The sequence below is a fragment of the Varanus komodoensis genome, unplaced genomic scaffold (genome assembly GCF_004798865.1).
Source record: "Varanus komodoensis strain SLA01 unplaced genomic scaffold, ASM479886v1 scaffold3, whole genome shotgun sequence".
Classification (NCBI taxonomy): Eukaryota; Metazoa; Chordata; class Lepidosauria; order Squamata; family Varanidae; genus Varanus; species Varanus komodoensis.
Genome location: NW_025335761.1, coordinates 17,984,905 through 18,006,121, shown reverse-complemented (window position 1 = coordinate 18,006,121; position 21,217 = coordinate 17,984,905). Strand labels below are relative to the sequence as shown.

General features: G+C 43.4%; 1 protein-coding gene across 5 annotated transcripts in view; it reads right to left on the bottom strand.

Moving 5' to 3' along the window:
- PAPLN (papilin, proteoglycan like sulfated glycoprotein) overlaps positions 1-21,217 on the bottom strand; it is a 65,990-nt gene that overhangs the window by 23,149 nt on the left and 21,624 nt on the right. For 3 of the 5 annotated variants that reach the window (XM_044436576.1, XM_044436577.1, XM_044436578.1), the window contains 10 exons: positions 20,016-20,131; positions 15,566-15,626; positions 14,204-14,306; positions 13,263-13,393; positions 10,563-10,686; positions 10,054-10,134; positions 7,113-7,285; positions 6,192-6,315; positions 4,083-4,209; positions 2,761-2,826 (listed from right to left, as the gene is read on the bottom strand). In XM_044436576.1, the coding sequence (XP_044292511.1) occupies positions 2,761-2,826; positions 4,083-4,209; positions 6,192-6,315; positions 7,113-7,285; positions 10,054-10,134; positions 10,563-10,686; positions 13,263-13,393; positions 14,204-14,306; positions 15,566-15,626; positions 20,016-20,131 (1,106 nt within the window). The remainder of the gene's footprint in view (positions 1-2,760; positions 2,827-4,082; positions 4,210-6,191; positions 6,316-7,112; positions 7,286-10,053; positions 10,135-10,562; positions 10,687-13,262; positions 13,394-14,203; positions 14,307-15,565; positions 15,627-20,015; positions 20,132-21,217) is intronic. The other 2 variants (XM_044436579.1, XM_044436580.1) reach the window with 2 other exon arrangements.

Below are 21,217 nucleotides of genomic sequence, written 5' to 3'. Positions count from 1 at the left end.
AGAGCCTAGCGAGGGTGACCCATGCTCTGGTAACCTCTGGATTGGACTAATGTAACATCCTCTATGTGGGGCTGTCCTTGAAGATGGTCCATATACTTCAGTTGGTTCAGAATAGAATAGCCAGGATGCTAGCAGGGACCAGCAGATATGAACATACGGTATAATTACAGACCTTTACCATCTGTACTGGCTTCCAATTGAAGTCTGGGCCCAATTTAAGGTGTTGATGATGACTTACTACAGGCTTAGGACCTGGATATTTGAAGGAGTGCCTCCTTCCATATATACCTGCCTGATCCCTAAGATCTGAGTCAGAGGTCCTTCTTTGGGAGCCCTCTTTGAAGGAGATCAAGAGAGTGGTTACCTGGAGAAGGGCCTTCTCTGAGGTGGCACCTCAGTTATGGAACATGCTCCCCAGAGAGTGCGCCTGGTGCCAACACTTTACTCATTTCGGTGCCAGGCCAACCCCCTTTTTATTTTCTTGATATTTTAAGTTCTGAGGTTATTTAAAGATGTTTTTTATTTGTTGTTAATTGATGTTTGATGCTGTGCTTTTAATGTATTATCATCCTGGGACTCAGTGAAGGATGGTACAGAAAAGCTTTCAATAAATAAATAAATAAATAAATAAATAAATAAATATGTCTAAATGATTTTACAAAATGCCTTCATGGAGGTTTACTTCAAGTTTGACCACTGCAACACCACACAGCACCATAGCAACACTGATGTCTCTTGCTCAGAATAGCTTTTTGGTCTGAATCATAAGGGACCCTCAAAAAAGGTACTGGAATGTTTTTTCCAAGTGCTCCATTGGAAAGCCAGAGTTCCTCTTAATGCTGTCCTCTGCAGCACTGAACTGTCCCAATAGATCAGACAAACGTCCATCTAGTCCAAGATCTCGTCTCTCACAATGACTAATCAGATACCACTAAGAAGCCCGTAAGCTGAGCTTGAAGAAAATAGCTTTGCTCTATGATTGCTCCCCGTCAGCTCGTATTCAGTGGCATGTATGGCACTGTCTATGAATCTGGAGGCACCATCTAACCATCTTGGCTAACAGCCTGTGCTAGACCTTCCCAGCATTCATTTACCTAATCCCTTTCAAAAGGCATCTAAGCTAGGGCCCATCACTACATCCTGCAACAGGGAATTCTCTATCAGTTATATACTAGGAAATGTTGGTATGGCTCTTGGAGGATCTTTCGTATTCAGACACCTATAGGCACCTACAGTGGTACCTTGGCTCACAAACTGAATTTGTTCCAGGACTCTGGTTGTGGCCCAAGTCAAATTTCCCCATAAGGTTGGATGTAAATAAGGTTAATACATTCTGTAACCAATTTTTTAACCACAAAAATTTGAAACAAAGTGACAAAGAAGAACAAAGTGACAAAAGAGAACAAAATAATGAAGTACTGTACAGTACAGTAAAGAACACTAACCTAGGTGTGGGGGGAGGTTATTGTTTGGAGGGAGAGTCCAAATGATAATTGGTGAAAGCGATCATGCTGGTGGGGGGGAGGGAGATGGCCACGATCGTGCTCGTGCAGGGAAGACGGGCGCAATCATGGGCACCTCCCCCCCCGGAGCACGAACATGATCGCATCGGTCTTCCCTGGAAGACCAACCATCTCCCCTCTGCCCCCCAAGCACGATTGTGCAGGGAAGACAGATGCGATCACAGGCGTGCTCATGCAGGGAAGGCAGGTGCTATCGCAGCCATCTCCCGCCCCCGAGCACGATCATTACCATCTTGCCTCCCCCCATGAGCATGACCACAATCGCGCCTGTCTTCCCTGCACGAGTGCGACTGCAATTGTGGCCATCTCCTCACCCCACACCAAAGCATGATTATGGCCATCTCTCCCTCCTGAGCACAACCGTGATTGCACCTGTGCAGGGAAGACGGGCGTGATTGTGATCATCACCCAATGTGGAGTTCATGACCTGATGCAAAATTTTGCCACAATTTCTGTTCGCAACCCAATTTGGTCGTGAACTGAGGCGTTTGTAAGCCGAGGTACCACTGTATTTGTACTCTGATATAGCCTGAGGATATAACACAGAAAGATGAAAACCAGCATTCACAGCAGAAGCACCAAGGAAAGAAAAGAGATAATTAAAATCCATCAATTCCATCTATGTGTATTTTGTAGTTTTCTCAGCCAATGAACTGAACCTGCTAAACAGTCATTATGCCACAGTGTGTTGGCGATTAGGTTATACTTTTGGAATGGAAATAGAAATAACCAAATATCTTCTTCTCTCTCCCTGCTCCATGCAGTGGCCAAATCAAAAGGCAAAGTCCTTAATAAAAAGAACTACTGTCTAAGCAAGCCTCCACTTTCCCAGCACCTGCCACCTTCCACCACCATTTAGGAAGAAAAGTCAAAGTAGCAGTTGAGATCCCCATCACCCAAAAGAAAAGCCTTCAAGATTCACTAAACAATCCAAGGCAGCGGCTTTCAGTGAATGCGCCAAAGAATGCTTGTGGTCCTCCAAAGGTCCTTGATGAATACACAAAGAATAGGAGATGATTTCCTTCAAAGACCGCTTGTCCATCATTAGCAAATTATTCCTGCAGACAGGACCCCCAGAAGTATTCTGGGGGTAGATGTGCAATTTACAGTGAGCTACAATGAGACTCCACAGTAAAAAGGAACAAAAAGATTAAGAAGCTTGAAGACCATTGCTGTAGGTGGGGAAAAGGAAAAGAAGCGTGGAATAGGACCTCTACAGATACTTTCTCCTTGTTACCTCTTTGTTTGCAAGTTCCATGCTCTGTTGTGGCTCCATGCTTCCGCCAGATAGAGGTAAGATAGCCTTTATACATAGAACAAAGATTTTAAAGCCTATAATGAATATAAGACATCTGGGGTGTCTTGCTACAATAGGATTGCAGAAACTGTAGTCTACAACCAAAATACACGTGAATTTGGCGAAGCGTTGATGCAGCTCTGATGCCTTTAAAAAAACAGCAGCAGCAGCATCTCTCCCCTGCAAAGAGCTGCCATGTGGTACAGTTTTGATTTGAGACGTCAAGGGGACAGAATGGCGGCTGACCCCTTTTCCCTCCACCAATTTCCTCAAGGAAACTCACCCTCTGGAAATGCTATTAGCCATGGAGTACAAAACATGCAGTATGGATGGGGAATATGTGGCCTTCCAGGTGATATTGGACTGTAAGTCCTATCATCCTGTGCCATTGGTCATGCAAGAAAGGTCTGATGGGAGCTGCTGTTCAACAATATCTGGAGGGCCCCACGTAACCCATCTCTGGCATACCATTTTTAAAATTGTGTCTAAATATTTCTTTGTCTACAACTAACAACCTCCAGTTTGGTGTGTATGTGAAATTGAGTTGGAGGCAACCATGTCTGTGGAAACTCCCTCTGACCACATACCATGACTCCTGTCCAGACTGCCCCTTCCCACAGTTGCATTTAACAGCAGCAGCAACAACTGAAGATGCTCTCACACTTTGGCCTTTGTATCTGACTTGCACTAGGCATATGGCGATGCAGGTTTTATTGCTCAGTCTTGTCACAGAGAGTGGCCCACTGGAAGTTAACACTGCATGGGCTCCATGGTCCAGGTCTGGATGTGACAGATGTCATACAAGGATCTGAAGGGTGACTTGCAAATCTATACCATGAACACAAATCTAGTTACTTCAGTTCCAGAAGCATTCCAATGCCTGAGCACAGGAAGTTCTATATCTGTGAAACATGCCATGTGCAAATAATAGCACCTTTATGGATGAAATCAAAATTGGTTCTGTATGGAGGCACTTACCACTGGTATTCACCACACTGGCTGCTCTCCAGTATGACCCCCACTTAGCCAACAGCAGTTCTTCTACCAGAGAATCCTGTCCTATCCTGTCCTTTCTTCCTAGTATGCTCAGATATACTAAGAACATCAGCTATAATGTAGTATGTATTTGGAACCATAGGTTCTCCTCACATGCATAACTTATGGGAACATTAATGGCTAAAAGGAGATACTGGCAAGTAAAAGCAGGTAATTAAATCCATTGTACTGCAGAGATCAGCAAGGGGAATCAAATCAAGCCTCACCGTTTGGTCTGGGGGCATGACTGAAGGCTGCAGGTTCGGTTATTTTCTGGCTGTGGTTTATCTCTGCACATATAATCTGGATATTCCTCATTGTCGATGGTACAAAAGACCAGACGTGACTGATAACCTACAGGAGAAATAAATCCAGGATGTTACCAAACGGCACTCATCCATAGCAACAATTAAAATGCAATGGAATTGCATCTCCTAGAACCACCGATCATTCCATCATCTGCACAGTGTCCAAGAATTAGAGTCAGATGAAAGCTGAAACCCTTTTGTGTGTTCTGTAAAAGGCACAGCCCCCCACAAAAGATGGTGACCCAGAAACAGAGTAAGAGGCGTAGGGTATAATCCCATGCAACTTTAGACAGAAAAAAGACCTGCCACTGGGACAATGCAGACAGGCACATGCTGGGACTTATAGGCCCTTGACCTGTCTCAGTTTGCATAGGATTGTGCCCTTACTACTGCATCTCACTAAGAAAAAATCATTTAGTGCAAGCAACTCATTAATGGAAAGAAATAATTGTTTTAATTCCTACCTTTCTGAATATATCATGTGATATACAACATACCTGCCTCTCATAGAGTAGCCAATGCTCTTGGTCGGCTTTACTTTTGGGAAGGAAAAGCATATGGACAGATTTTAGGTCCTGAATAAATGCAAATTTGTCCACATCCCTATTACAGAACTGTACCTCCCAGTACAGCCAACAGCAGTTTCATTCTATAAGCCATCCTTTTATCACAGAATTGATTATGGTTTCTTCATAGACTGCCAGCAAACTTTTAAAGAACCACCAGTGTCTATGCAAGCTTCTAGAACAGGTTTTTTTCTTACATTAAGAATGTATTGGTTTGTTTAGAGGGCCACTGATGTTATTCTATAGAACTTGGCCAGTTAGAAGCTCTTGCAACATCTGAAATTGTGCAGACCTCACTTGGTCTTTATAATTTCCAAGCATCAACATTATACTGTCATTTATTCATTCATGTTGGTTGGTGGACAAGCTGTGGGTTGGATCATTTGGGTTACTCTGTAGGATAATGGGCTAGTAAGTCCTACCTCTGGATACCTTTTGGGTCCAAGACTGAGTAACAAAATGAAGATGATCCTGTAGGGAACAAATGTGTGAAGTACAGGCATCTGGTAAAGGCCATGGAACAAAGTAGCCAAAAGGAATTTGAGGCAGATCCATCGGAATAAAGGGACATTTATAGATGAGACATTTATCGTGCACTTGTAATCTCTCAAGGATGTTTGTGGGGCCTTTTCACAACAACTTCATCCTCCAGGCCTCTCCCATTCTATCCATTTTCATGAGATTCTTAGAGCAAGGAAAGGCTGGTACTGAATTTTAAGCTGGGACAAAAGCCTCGAAATCTCCTTTGCAGCAAGCAGATTTTCCTCTCCTTGGATGGGGCAGGAAGGCATGCTTTGAAGGCCTCCCTCTCTCCCCTTTCACTTCCTCTCTATGTTATTGACAATTTTCTGCAGTAGCTTTTTAAAATTAATAAGCGTTATGGCACTGTTTGTAAGTATGGGTTGCTTGTAACTCAGACATTCGTAACTGGGACTGCCGGTATATAGAAAGGCAGAGAAATACACATCCCGGGGGGGGGGGGAACCCTGTGGGAAACAACATGCTTTCCCTCCCACAATGAAAATGGAAGGGGAAGTCTCAGTAAAGCAGTATGTTAAACCCCTCATGCAGAGAAGCGCAAAACCTCCATACATGCAGACATTACAAAATTGCATGAAGTAATCGACCACCAGTGGCAACCAGCAAGAGATGCAACTGGAAATGGCAAACAACAACCCAAGTGGCCCTACGGTCATGCCTGATGCCACTCTTTAGTCTTTGCAACAGGTGAGCACAGCCATGGGACAAGACAGCATAACCAGAAGTACTGCAGCAGCTCTCCTCCCCAGCCAAGCCGTGGTGCAGCTGTGCAGGTTCTCCGTGCCCTGAAGCTGTTTTGAAGCAGTTGATTTCTGCCTAGAATACCCCTGAGCAGGGCAATCTGTTCAAATGATTTTAAAGCATTAAACATATTAATAGCAGCAGCAAATACATGAACTGGCATTCCGTGCAGGTTACTTACCCCCACCACACTCAGCGCTGCATTCACCCCAGGAGCCATAACCCCAGTTGTAGCTTGAGCCTGGCCTTTGGAATGGCAGATAATATTCATAATAGATCCCCTGGTTTGGTTCCTGGCTGATAAGCTGCAAACAGAAGGGGCAAAGCAGGTGTGATGAAAATCATCACTTTCCTTCCTCTTGTGGCAGTGCTTCTTGGCACTGGCCTAATTCACAGGAATGTTAGATAAGGTCATAGGATCTGGTCTGTATCACTTCTGACAACATGTATAAGGATACAAGATGGCAGATATTCCTCTAAAAAACCAACAACAATAAAGACTGCCCTAAACATAGAGAACCAAGTGACAGGGACAAAACTCTGGGTCTAGGCTAGTTTTGTACATGCTGAGAATTGTTCTAGATTACATTCATCCATTCATCTTCCATTTGAACTGGTACAGTCCAGGGAGTATCCTCCACTTCAACTGCTGTTTGTATAAACTAGACTTAATTCTCAGATCCTTGCCAACCCTCTTTCTATCCACTACTCACGTCCAGTTTGGACAACTTGTTTCTGGAATCTCCTTCATGCTTTTCCTGTCTCACATAGGACATCATTAGAATACCTCTTCTGCAATGCGGAAAATTAGCTGCTCTTTTGCTAGAGACCAGAATAATCATATTGTTTTTCTATCAGGCAACAAGCCATAAACATTTTGAATTAACTGGAATACATGGGAAATCAACTAAGAGTTTGCTACTTGACAGCTGCAAAAAACTGAGGTGGTAACTTCCCTCTTCTTCAGTTGTTGTTCAATGAAGAATTAACTATTCCCCTGTCAACTTTCATGCACAGCCAGTGGTATTCCTCAGTTCTGGCAATGTTCCTGATCAATGCCTCTGTGTAGGTCAGAGTCAAGAAAGTGAGCTTGGAGGCTTACCTCAATAAGCAAAGGCTCAGTGGTGGGACCCCTTGCATGCAGCAGCTCAGGGGCCAAGTCACCCTCAGAACCCCTGTCATAATGTACCACTGTGCTAGCGATATGCAAGGCCCGGCTAAACTCAACCGTCCAGTGACCATTCAGATAGTACTCTCCTCGCACATTCTTGATGGCTGAAGGGGAAAAGAAAAACACAGAGGGCAGAAAAAGTATTAAAACTCTCTCTCCTACACTCTAGAGACCCAGTGCAGTATCAAACAGGGTCATTTCACAAACTCAAATAGTACTAGCAGAGCGCCACTGAATCTTTCCATTGCATAACTGACTTGTGAAAGCAGAATGTTTAACTATGCTTGCACAAACATAACTTTAGTTGGATTCCCTTGTTCATATTGTAGAACCTATTTATTTTATTTATTTAGAGTATTTGTATGCTGTCCTTTTGCATAGCCTCAGGACGGCTTACATAAATAAAAAGAAAAAAATAAAACATAATACAAATAAAATCCAGATCCACCCTGGCTGCAGATTAAAACCTATATAGTTAATGTTAAAAGTCATTAAAATATTGTTGAAATAAAAAGGTCTTAGCCTGGCACCAAAAAACAAATAATGACAGTGCCAGGCGGACCTCTCTGGGGAGTGCATTCCATAGGTGGGGCGCCACCGCAGAGAAAGTCCTCCTCTGGGAACTTTGCCTCCTAATGTCTTTCATGGAGGGTTCCCGGAGGAGGGCCTCTGCTGCCGATCTCAGGGGGTGGGAGGGCAAATACGGAAGAAGGCATTCCTTTAGGTATCCAGGTCCCAAGCTGTTAAGGGCTTTATAGGTAATAACCAGCACCTCGAATTGAGCCCAGACTTCGATGGGAAGCCAGTGAAGCTGGTAGAGGACTGGGGTTATATGAGAGTAACGCCAAGTCCCCGTCAGCAACTTGACTGCTCGATTTTGCACCATCTGAAGTATCCAAACTGTCTTCAAGGGCAGCCCCACGTGGAGTGCGTTACAGAAATCCAACCGGGAAGTAACCCATGCAAGTGTCACTATCGCTAGGCAATTGTCCTCCAGGTAGGGACACAGCTGACGGATTAACCGAAGCTGAAGGAAAGCGTTCCTCGCCACCGCAGTCACCTGAGCTTCCAGGGACAGCTCTGGGTTGAGGAGCACTTCCAAGCTGTGGACCCTGTCCTTTAGAGGGAGTGCAACCCCATTCAGGGCAAGGTCCAAGTCACCTACCCAGGAGCTTGAACCACCCACCAACAGGACCTCCATTTTGTCTGGATTGAGTTTCAGTTTATTGGCCCTCATCCAGCCTATTACCTCGGCCAGGCACCAGTTCAGTACAGCCACTGCATAACTGCCATGGTGCAGAGCCAAAGTCCCCCAGCACCACCTTCTGGAATAGGCCGTCGAGGTAGGAGCGGAACCACTGCCAAGCAGTGCCTCCTACTCCCAGTCCCACTGGTCGATGGTATCGAAAGCCGCTGAGAGGTGCAGGAGGACCAACAGGGACACACTCCCCTTGTCTCTCTCCCTGCACAGGTCATCATACAGGGTGACCAAGGCAGATGCAGTACCATATCCAGGTCTGAAGCTGGACTGAAATGGGTCCAGATAGTCAGTCTCATCCAAGAGTGCTTAGAGTTGTCCCGCCACCACCCATTCCAACACCTTGCCCAAAAATGGATGTTGGCCATCGGTCTATAATTGGCAGCCATCTATGGATCCAGGGACGCCTTCTTTAGGACCGGCCTGACTACTGCCTCCTTTAGAGGAGCAGGCACTCGGCCATCCCTCAGAGAGGTGATAATAACCTCCAGGATCCAGGCAACAATCCCGTGTTTGGCTTTGGTCGGCATCCACAATGGGCAAGGTTCAAGTAAACAGGTGGTGGGACATACTAGTCCAAGCACCTTGTCCACATCATCAGGCCGCAATAACTGAAATTCATCTAATAATATCTGACCGGACGGAGTCATTGGCACCTCCCCCAGAGGATCTGAATCACTTGTGGAGTCCAGCTTGTGACGAATCTGAGCGATTTTCTCCTTAAAGTGCTGGGCAAAGTCATCACAGTGGGCCATTGAGGGTGGTACGGGATCTTTCTTAAGGCCAGGCTGTACCAGCCCATGTACCACTCGAAAGAGCTCCGCTGGACGGCACTGTGAGGAGGCAATGGAAGTGGGGAAGAATTTCTTCTTCGTTGCCCTCACCACCACAGCATAGGCTCGATAATGAGCTTGAAAGTGTGTTCGGTCAGATTCATCTCGTGATTTCCTCCACCGACACTCTAGACGTCTCCCAACCCACTTCATAGCCCATAGTTCAGGTGTATACCATGGGGAAGAACGGGCTCTGCTGGACGGGAGAGGACACTTAGGTGCAATCTAAGAACCTAGTGCCTAGCAATGCAACATTTATGCTAAAGGAATGACACAGTCGCATACTGTCCAGTGTATTTTTTAGGTCCATTATAGAAGACTGATGCCTTATCAGAAGACACTTCTGATGTGATATGGTTGCTATGCTCTATGCATCTAATGAAAAAAGATGACAAGTTTACTGAGAGTTGCGCATAACATTCAACACATGCTGTGGAATTGAATTACTATTGGAAAATCTGAGAAACTTGTATCCTGAGACAAATAATGGTGTTGGTTCCCTTGTCCAAGTTCCTTGCTTTTGGAGCATACAAAGGTTACTACCAAATTTTCGCTGTAAATCTAACTTCATTATATAACATATTCCAACCTCATCCACTCACCAAGTTGTCTCCCACCTGCATTCTGAATGGTACAGTCCCAGGACAGCTGCACCATGCAATATATCTGAACATACAGAACTGTTCTGTGCAAAATTAGCATAAATCTGAATGGGAAATTAGTGCTTTAAACAGCACATTCATATAGCATGTTAGCAAAATGCTGAGAACACTGTACCTACCCAAGAAGTTTCTGGTAGGTGTTGCTTCCTTTATCTGGATACTTGTGGCTCCCATGGGAATGATGAAGATTGGATTGTAGCCTAAAGCAAGCAGAGCAAGTCAGCCACGATAAATTCAACTTAGTAAGACAGATGGCAATAGAGAAGGAAGAGAGGGTAAAGTCACCCTTGCGTGTACAGAATGTGCTTTTCCAAATGAATAGCAGCTAAATGGAAAAAGATATAAATCTAGCTGTAACTACTCCATTGATTTCACATTGGCTGCATCCAGATTCATATTACCCATAAAGCAGCCCATCCATGTAATTGACAGAATATGGCCCAAAGTAGTGTCATTGATGCATCAAGCCTAGCAGTGGTGCAGTCAAAGGCTTTCTGAGCTTTACTTATCAGCTTTTGCTTTGAAGTTATACTTGGATTAAGAAGCACAATGAATTCTTTCTCCATGCTCTAGTAAAAGTATTTTTACTATTTCATGCAACTTCCAAGGAAAAACCAACAGTTTGTACCTTTAGGAAGGTTGGGCACATCAAAGAGGCCCTTCACTTCAAAACAGGCTCTGCCATTACCACCACATTGCAGACATTTGTCTTCCTTCTTAAAAGAATCTAGCATGTTATCACAGCCAACAGCCTGAAAAACAGCACAGTGAGACCCAAATGTAAGTATGACCCGAAAGAATAAATAAGGCATAGCATGGGAAAAGAGAAAAACTGGACCTACATTTCGTAAGAATGGAGGAATCAGGATGGAGATGGGCAACCGTTCTTTTACATTGGAAATGACTTGGGAGAGGCCTCTCTTATCATGGTGAACATGAACAAATATTTATTTTGAGCTACTTCTGCTTCTGATCAAACTGGTTTTCCAGGTTTGTGAAGCAGTATAAAAACAAGCAAAATCTGTAAAAGTGGGATGTGTGTACTCACAAGCAGTAATTGGTCTTTCAAATCAAATTCTCTCTGGGTTGGTGGGGTGGGGAAATACTTGCCCAGCTTAGAGAATACATGCAGCAGTATCATGGAATCATGGAGAGCTAACCAGTGGCCTTAACTTTCATCAGAGCATCCTTCTGATACATTATTGGTCACCAGATAAATTAATATCTACAAAATTTTAAAATAATATTTGAACAATATCCACATTTCATATAAATGCCAGACACTTTGAAAGCACTACTCTTCCTTGGGAGTGCAGTTTCAAATCCACTATGAGTGATATTATTGCTATTGCTATTATTGCTCTGCATGTGAAAGGACAATCCTGTAGAAATATTCTTTTGAGATTAAACTGCTGTGGAACATTAGAAGTTGAAATCCATCCAGCATTTGTGTGGATACCATTGCATGAAGTCTTTAGAAAACCAAACGGCTGTACTTCAGCTAATCATAGATAAAGATGTTTTAAAGGCATATAATCTGTAAAAGGGCAGTTCCAGAACTATACTCCCAAGCCAGCTGCTCCTTTGCTTCAAGAATATAACCCCACTGTGTCCGAACACCAAGATCAACAGTTGTAGCTTGAACAGAAAGGAGAAGGCCAGCCCACCTCATCTTGTGTAGGAGGATAAACAGGGGAACAGAACAAGGCAGCAGGGACAGTTCTGAGTTGCCACCCATGCAAAGAGAGAAGCTAAGAGCCACAGAAAGCCAAAGACTGGGCAGCTGTGAGCCTTCTTCTGTTGGTGAGAAAGCAAGGGCACCATGTATGGGAAGGAGGAGGACTCTAACCTTAGGAATGAAACAACTTCCTTTCTCTCTGCCCAATGCGGATTAAAAAGGGCTTGGCTGTTGTTTTTCTTGTTCTTGTGTACCCTCTAGTGGCCACTCATGAGAGTGCAGTAATTCAAAGCCCTCTGGCATCTTAAAACATTTTGGGTTACAGAGCTCTTGCCTACTTAGAGTGGCCAAGGGATGCACTGCCAAAGCAGAAGGACTATGCTACCAAAAGGAGGACTGAAGAGAACATGGTTTTGTATAAAACTGGCATGTGCTGATTTATACGTATAGATGCAAATTTAGACAGAATTCATATGATTCAAATAGTAATACAACATGTCTCACCATAATGGGAAAGACTGTGAACAGGTGACCCGTGTGTCTGCTTTGAAGGTCCTAATGGTTGATGGGCAACTTTAAGGATCCCACTGCACTCCCTTCTCAGGACTCTTCATCTTTAAATCAAATTTGGACTGGACAGTCCTTCAAACACCTACAAGCAGGAAACTGTCTCCTAATAGTCCTCCAAAGAATGACCCAGATTGATTGGTCGATTGGTGCTTTTCCTTCTTGCAGAGGTGGGCATCATGGGCCTATGGTCCAACAAGGGTTCTTCCCACTGCTAGCTGCGAGCCTACCAGAGTCCCAGAGTTGGCTGCCCTCACAAGAATTGCCTTGTTCCTCTTTCCATGCCCTGGCCTTTCCTGAAATGTGGGCTCTAAGGGAGCCAGCTAGAGTGTATTTATGTCTGTGAGTGTATAACCTGCTTGCATATTCATTGAAATAAATTTGGTGGGCCTTAAGAGGTAACATAATCACAGAAAGGAAAGAGCAGGAAATGGAAAAAGAAAGGGAGCCTATTGCCTATATTGATCTACTACATTTCTGTACCTCCAAAAAGCCAGAGTTCTCTGGCTAATTCACAAAAATTAAATAGAACATGATAAAATAGAAAATCTTTAAAAGTTCAAAGTATCATAAAAGCTGAGGAAATTTAGAGTAAAAGCCAGGAGCTGTGTAAAGGCCTAAAAACACAAGAATGCATTTAAAATCAAAGCTGAAAGACAAAAATTTGGGAGAAGTCTATATTTAGTGCCAAAATGACCACAGTGTAGGCACCACGCAAGCCTCTTTGGGAAAGATAAATCACAATTGGGGTGCCGCCTCTGAAAAGTCTCTCTCAATAGTAGCTGTCTGCTTCACTTCATTTGACGAGGCACCTGGAGAAGTGTGTAGCCGATACATGCCTGTCAGAGACGGAGGAAACCTGGGTTCCAATGCCTGCACAGGGCAATACTGGGCAAGTCACTCTCTCTCAGTTTAGCCTACCTAACAAAGCTGTTGTGGGATAGAACAGGACAACTCCACATGAGCCACCAATAATGCCTCAGAGGATGTGCAGGGTTCAAATGTGATACATAAATGAGAATGAAGAAAACAGGAAGCTGAACACTATTTTTGAGAGTGAAGTAACAGGATACAAATCCATACCTGACAGGCTCCCTCCACACAGACGTCACGCTTCCCTGGCTCACAGGGTGTACCATCGGTCACAGCTTCTTTGTGCCGATAATAGAAGTTCTCTCCCTTTGGGATGCAGTTCAGTTCACATTTATTTGGTGCTGTGAGCAAAGTTTAAAAATGTATTTTGTTAATTCTGCTACATATTCCCTCCCGCTGCAAAGGTACCTGAAACTTTGTACTCTTTTCCTGAAGTTCTTATGTCAAACCACTGGTGAGTATGACCTTTTTAATTAAAGGTCATAACCTGCTTTTGTTAGCCTTTTTTAATATTAGGCAGCAAGAAAGAGAATAAGAGGACAGTGTCAGGAGCAAGGTTTCAGAAGCTGGGCCATGTATTATTTCTGTTTTTGAATTAGTCCACCTTCTTGAACTGTGCCAAGAAACTGAAACAAGATTTTCTCAAAACGTGCACTAGTCCGGTCCAGTTCTTTTCAGTTTCTGGGTCCTTTCTTTCTCTGCCTTGTGTGTGTGTGTGTCCCATCACACATCCACAAGGAGGCACTCTGGTACAGCAGAATTATAAAAATGAAGAAATGGTTGCAAGGCACAGGAGAGGCCCTGGAAGCTGACTGGATCGTGTAAAACACCACAGGCTACCATGAAATGCCTCATGTAGTGAAGTCCTTATTCAGTTAAGTTGCTGTGTGTGGTGGTGCTCAGGCTTCATTCTCTCCCTGCATTTTCCCACCGCGTCCTCTCTCCTTTCCCTCCTTTCTGCAGAAAATCCATTAAGGAAAAAAAATGGGATGCTTGCACCCAAGTGCCTTTTGGTTACCAGTGCAAAGACGTCCATCCAGAAGCTGCTGAGAATTTCAGCTGATATTTGTTATTGTTCCAGAATAACCTGCTTTGCACTTTCATCCATTTGAGCTAAAGAATCATTCAGTAAGAGTATGTTTATCTGTTACCTCCATAGTAGGGCAGCCACTTGTATCTTTTCCCCTGGAATTCCATCCCATCAAATTCAGCACATTGTTCTGCTCGAAAATCTCTGGAGCCCACAGGACAGTTCTAGAAAGAATAGGAAAGAAGTCTACTATCTGGAACGGTCTCTCCCTCTCTCTCTCTCTCCCCCTTGCACACACACACGCATGCACGCACTCATTTAGAAGAATTCTCCTAGGTGGGGTTCTCTGTATTTTCTCCAAGGCAGCCTAGCATAGGAGACTTGCCTAGTTTGGACTTGCTTCTTGTGTGCCTACTGACTTTCTAAACTCTGCAGCTATCACCACCATACAAACATAGTCAAGGCAGCACAGTGAACTGATTGCTGATCTAGGGAGAGTTGGGTTCAAATTATCATTCATTTGTGAAGCTCTCTGATTGACTTTAACATTACAAAAATTATTCGAAATTCCAGTTCCTTTCCATCCAGAGTTTTGAATGGTACTTAAACCACATTTTCATTTTTATCTGTTTATCACATTCATTCCATGGAATATTGGTGACCATCTCAGTATCAAAAGAAAGCTGTAAGATTTTGGAAATCATCAGAAAATTAACCCATCCAGAGCCCCTTTTGGCTAATGGGACAGGATATAAACCCAAAATTAAAATAAAATAAAAATAATAAAATAGCACGTATTCTGTGGAGAATGTATCATACTTTTCCTCCCTATCTATAACCTGTATGCGCAGTGATTTTGACAAAATTTCTTGAAAGTATTTTTGCCTTGGTTCAATCTCTTATTCATTCCCTCAGAGTACAAAGTCAAGGTTAATATGACTCAATAGTATCCTGGGATAAATGATCATTTACATAATTTATGTGTTTATAAAAGAAATCATAGATTTCAAAAAGAAATGTAAAGCATGCACTATATGGTTGCACAAAACAATAGAAAGATTGTTAAAGGTTGTTCGATGGAATATAACATCCTGCAAGCAAAATATAAATGATAAGACCTAGAATTCAAGTTCATTAATGTTAAATAATTCTGAAAAAATATCACTCATTCTATACTTGTATGTGCTAAAATGGACTACAATCCTTTCAACATCCACAAATATGCTTTGAAAAGGTGAAAACCATTCTCCATTACCCCATTTGTATACATGGCCACTTGGTTCAAGTATTTTAATCTGCAATCTTCCATAATTCATTGTGGGAATGAATTACTAGTCAAAGATTGTTACTGGTGAAATAGTTTCCCAATGATAGCTAAAAATTGAGATGACCCTGAGTATATGCCAGGTGTGGCTGCTGAAAGAGATTCAGCTCTCAAAGCAGGAGGAACAAATGGAGAAAAAGGACTCATTGGTCAATTTACCTGAATGTTGCATGAGCGATAGCTTCGGGTTGGTCCTATACAACTGGACCCGCCATCTGTCCTGAAAGACAGACTGACAATCTGCAACAGCTCAAAAATATTATAAATGCCAGAATCATATTTAGCAGTTCATTGTTACATTTCCTAACAAATCACCAGTTGTCAGTGAAGTGTCTTGTGCTCCCCCCTATTCCCAGTGGCAGGTTTCAGGACTGCTTTTTACATGGACAGTTTCCTTGTGATGGAACGAAGCCATCTTCAGGCAGAACTTCCCCAGTGTCACAAACTGTGGGCTTCTCTAGGCAAGGCATTTATTGTGTGCTTGTGATTCCTCACTCACAGTGGTTTGCTGGTGCTTCATGTGACGGCCTCCTCCTCCTCCAGGGCCCCTCCCATGCTTCCAGAGGATTATCTTGGCTTTTTTAGAATAAGGAAAATGGAGCATAGCATTTCCAGTACAGAACAAAACAGAATGAGAGGTCTTCAGAGGAATGATTAGCCTCTGTAAAGCGGCAGGTTAAGCATCCTGGATAGAGAAACCTCGTGTCTTTGGACTGGTAGCGCTAGATCTTGGCTGCCCAAACAGCTGTTACTGGCCCAACATTAGGCAGAGGCAGGCAGCTAAATGTGGAGATTATGTATTTTTACAGCCAGAGAAGGGAACAATGCTTGTGATACTTTCTGTTGCAGTTGCCATAATACCAGCCTAGGCACAATGACTTGGGGGAAGGGGTGCCATTTGCTGTTTTATCTGAGGCAGCAAAATGTCTTGGGACAGCCTAGTGTATTCATTGTTACAAAGTAACCCACTACACATGACTGCATGCAAAACATCAGTGCAAAGGGAACAATAAACAGAATTTGCCTTAGGGAAGGGTGGGCATTGTTTTCTTTGGAAAGAAAAAAAAGCTACAGTTGAGATAGTTCCAGAATAAAAATTAAAATAAAAAAAAAATAAAAAGTTGGAGAGAAACCAACATTTAGCGGTATCTTAACTCCAAAGTGAGTGTTCATTGGTATGTTTGTCACTGTGGCCTTGGAAGTCATTCAGGGTACACTTCTTTGCACTTTAGATAGGAAGAAAAACCCTACAGTTCCCAGCATTCTCCCACTAGCCATGCTGACTGGGGAATGCTGGAAATTTGTAGGACTCCCTTCTGTCTAGGCATGTAAAATATTTCACCCTCAATATTCTTCTCCTTATATGTATTGGTGTTTGCTGGACTCTATGTTGGTGCAATAAGGGCACAGTCATTATTTGGGTGGGAATCCAGATTTGGGGGTTGGTTGGTTTGTTTGGCCGCTGCGGCGTGTGTTGTGGGAAAATTGAATTTTCCTAGCACAAAAAGCACAATATTTTGTGTTTGGCAAATGCAATTTTACTTTCACTTACAGCATCTATTTGGATAGTGTAGACTCAGTGTAGCTCAAAAGATGTATCCATCTTGTCTATGAGCCAAAAATAAAAGGATTGGGGGCATGGGGAGAATAACACTGATACTAGGACTAAACACAGAGGGTATTTTTGCACATCACAACAACCCACCCTTGTCATCTGAACAACTTTGGCAAGGTCCAACAGATGATCAGGTTCACTGTGGTATGCTGGCCCCTTCCTCTCCCGATTGGTCCTCCAGCAGGTACACCAGCAGCCACACTGGGAGGCATGATTCATTCCCTCCTCCTCACTTGCCACAGTTTCCCCCTCCCCTTTCCCCTTCTTTTGGTGTGAGGCAGAGTGCAAAAGCCAGTCAGAAGCAACCCCTGCAAAGTGATCCACAGGGACACTGAAGGGAGTGCCCATGGTTGCCAAACATTTTCTCTAAAAACATGCAAAAAAAAGGTGATTTCAAAAATAAACAATTTGTTTAAAAATACTAGCTGCAGTAGTGCAATTGTGAGCTTCTGCAGGAAGCTGCACTATTACATGTATTTGAAACTTCAGCTGGAACAAAACACAATGACACCCGATAACTGAAACTCTCTGGATTGCTTACAATGATTCACAAAAGCACAAGCCACGTCTTTGGAATATGGCTGTGGAAATGCAAACCATGGAGAGAGAAATAGAGCCTGCAAAGCACTATATCAAATCCACATTCAGGGAACAAGTTCTAGTAGCTTTGCAGCATCTGAGGACAAAGTGAGCAGATTTTTGAAATCAGTATTAAGGCAGCATTTAATAGTTTTCTTTGTCTGGCCTTGTTTATACAAGACTAGAGTGTTTCATCCAGAACTTGTATCTAATGGGTGTAGCTCTGCCTGCCCCAGCAGGCTTAGGCATTTTTACTACTGCATGGATATAGCATATAGTCATTCTCTAGCCTTTGCAAGGTGACACCCTGGTAATGTGTCTTGTATCTTCCCTCTTGTAAACAAGAGGGAATACACCCTCTTGTATCTTCACAGCCTAACTGGAATGGAATTCCAGGTCTTTCCCCCCAGAAATCAGGACCAGTTGTCTTAAAGGGATACATGCAATTCTTCCTTCAGAAAAGAATCATTTGTACTTTCTAGGTAAGGCTTCCATCATGAGACTATTGACTCATTAATAATTTTGTGGGGCAGTACAATTGCACAAAGTAGAAACAAGAGTTAAAATTATAGCTTTTGAACCAGAAAAAAAAAACATCCAAAAAGAGCTAAGCAGGACAAGATGAACAGAACCTTCAGGCAACTATCACAATGATGCCCATTAAAGCAATTTCTAACTGCACAGTTTTGGAGCACAGGAAAATAGAGTAGGGAAAAAACAGGCCTCTTTACACCCGTAGTGGTTTCAGTGCAGAAATATCACAGTGTCAGGAGCTTAGCTTTCCCCTTCGCCCTTTCAAAATAACAGACTGTTCTTCGGCATAAGCTTTCCAGTGTACATCCAGCATAGCATAATCAGCAAAAAGGAGTCTCTGAGCATGCAGAGTAGTTTGTTGAACCCACTCTAGAAACTACCTCTGAAATCCTCCTCTTGGGAACCTTGGACCCCACCTCTCTGGAGATCAGCCAGCCTCTTAGCTATACACTGCCCCTCTAGTTGACTAGTGCTTTTCTCCTGACACTCTGTCATGGGGTCAACAACGGCTCATGTTCCACTCCTCCGTCTGGCTCCTCTTCCACACCCCCTCCTGGTAGTTGCAGACTGGGCCTATTCTCAGGGTCCACCTGAACACCTGGAGAGGACAGCTTTGAGATAAATCCTCCCACCTCTTCCATCTTGAAATCTGGAGGCCCCATTTGCCAGGGCTCATCCCCCTCCCCCTCCAAAGAGTCCATGTCTCCCTGGCCCAGAAGCACAGGTCAAGAACAAGTAACTCTTACATTCCCAACACACAGTAACTTTTATGTATTCTTCCCATTCACCTCAGCCTCTTCCTCCATTATGTTGTACTTTAGAGTGTATGCTCCTTGGGCCAGGGACATGTCCTTCAGTGCCCAGTGTACAGCTCCAGTGATGATGAATGCTAATGATAAAATAATAGCATGCCAACTGGATATGTGTGGCCACTGCCTCAGATTTGACAGCAACTTGTGGAAAAACCAAGTCCAAGAAATGCCCTTGGGAAAATGCCTTTTCTTTGCAATGTTTTCATAAAGAACACAACACATATGCTGTCTTGTTGCTCCACTCCCCAATAAAGTATAACTTCTACAGGATTATTCCGAAACAAGTAGAAGGATATCTCAACCTCCTGATTACCATACTACTGACCTTAAAAGTTGCCTTAAACCTTTTGAGTACACACGTATCAAAGGGAACCCTCAGCTTTAAAATGCTGAATTTGATCAAAAGCAGTGATATCACTTGTAGCCTGAAACAAGTCAATGGGTCTGTATCTCACTGTAAGTTCTGCTGCTACTGCTATGACTATGACTTAACATTTGCATACCCACCCAATGAGTCTGTGGCAGAGACAAGATCTCAATCAGAGACTTTCCTGATTCCTTCAGATTTGGTTCCATAATCTGTCTTTTGCCCATTAAGCCCCACCAGTTTCTTACTCTGCCTACTATGCCAGTGTTGTTATCATCAACACTGCTTTTACATACACAGAAGCTTTAACACATGGTGAGCAGAAGGTAGATCTCCAGATATTTTGTTCATATTGGCAGGGGCTTCTGACAGCTGAATGCCAAACATCTGCAGATCTACCTTCTGCCTACCTCTGCTTTAATGCAATAGTTACACTCTGCACTTTCTGCATTTAATTTTCCTCTGACCTCACTGCTTCCAACTCCCCATCCTCCTAAATATATCTGCCAACTTTGGGAATACATCATGCATCTGATCAAATGGACTCCTGTCCACGAAAGCTTAAGCTGTAATAAATGTGTTAGTCCTTAAGATGCCACATGCTCTGTTGTTGTGTTTACAAAAGAGAATCATACCTAAGAGCAGCTGTCCTCTCACTTGTAAAGATACTCACATAAAGAATATGGAAAGAGAAGCTCTTACCTTTGCGAGTAGCAGCGCCGCTGCCGGATGCTGACACCTCCACCACAGCTCCGGCTGCATTCACCCCATTCCCCCCAGCTTCCCCAGAAGTCATTTTGCCTCTTCGATATTCGAGCCTGTGAGAACAATTCAGTTGTATGTAGAGAGATATTCCAAATCCTTAAAAGCTACATTCCACAACCACAATATGGTTAAGAGCCACAAGGCATGTTCTTTGTCCTTCATGGTAGACTAATGACTCCTATTTCAGTGGAGCTACTTATCCACTGCAACTTTTCTTTTCAGCTTTGTAAGATTTCCATGGTGGTGAGCCTACTTTGAAGATAGAACTCAGCACCATGGATAACTCCTATATTGCACAGCTGAGTCTTCAAATTTTGGACTTTTGCAAGTCTGGACTTCCACACCAGCACAAGACTATTTTATTTTTCCATTTAAAGAACAAAAAGGGGATGGTACTGGCTTGTGGCAGTCCCTCCAACATGCTGCCTGGGCAAGTTAGAGGGGCTATCATTGGCTGTCCATTTAGAGATTGGGAAAGGTGTTTTTCAAAAATAATTGGTAACAGGAGGAAAGAGCTGCAGTGATAGAAAACAGGCTCACAGTTACAGCCAGTGATCGCTATTCCACCATTCAACATGGCAGTTTTCACTAGAGGTGATCTGGGTACACTCAGCAAAACCAGTGAGGAGCGTTTGCCATTCTTGCCTTTTACTGTTTTCCACAATCCATGATGAGATTGGTATCCCAGGTTCAGACAACATGGTAACTCATTATGGTCCAACAGCCCATAGATTGTCAGGGTGTCCTGTTGCCCACAAACAAACTATCCTGTGAGAAGCAGTCTGGGTTTGCATGATACAGCAACACATTATGGCTAGTTTTATTTTATTTTATTACCCTAAATAAGAAGCAATCATGTGCCAGCCCACTCCAGGCCTCCTCTCCACCTTCACACATTTACCAAGATGTCTGACGAGAGAGAGAAGCATGCTTGGAACCCTCCTTGCTACTGGGAATCCTGCTCCTCAGCATTCCTGAACATGGGGAGGACTCTTACGTTTATTCAGTTGAGCCTCCTTCAGACTGTTTTATTATTTTCGATTTATATCCTGCCTTTTTCCTACAAAGGGCTCAAGGCAGCTTACATCTTTTCCTCCATCTTATCCCCACAACAACAACCCTGTGAGGTAGGTTGGGCT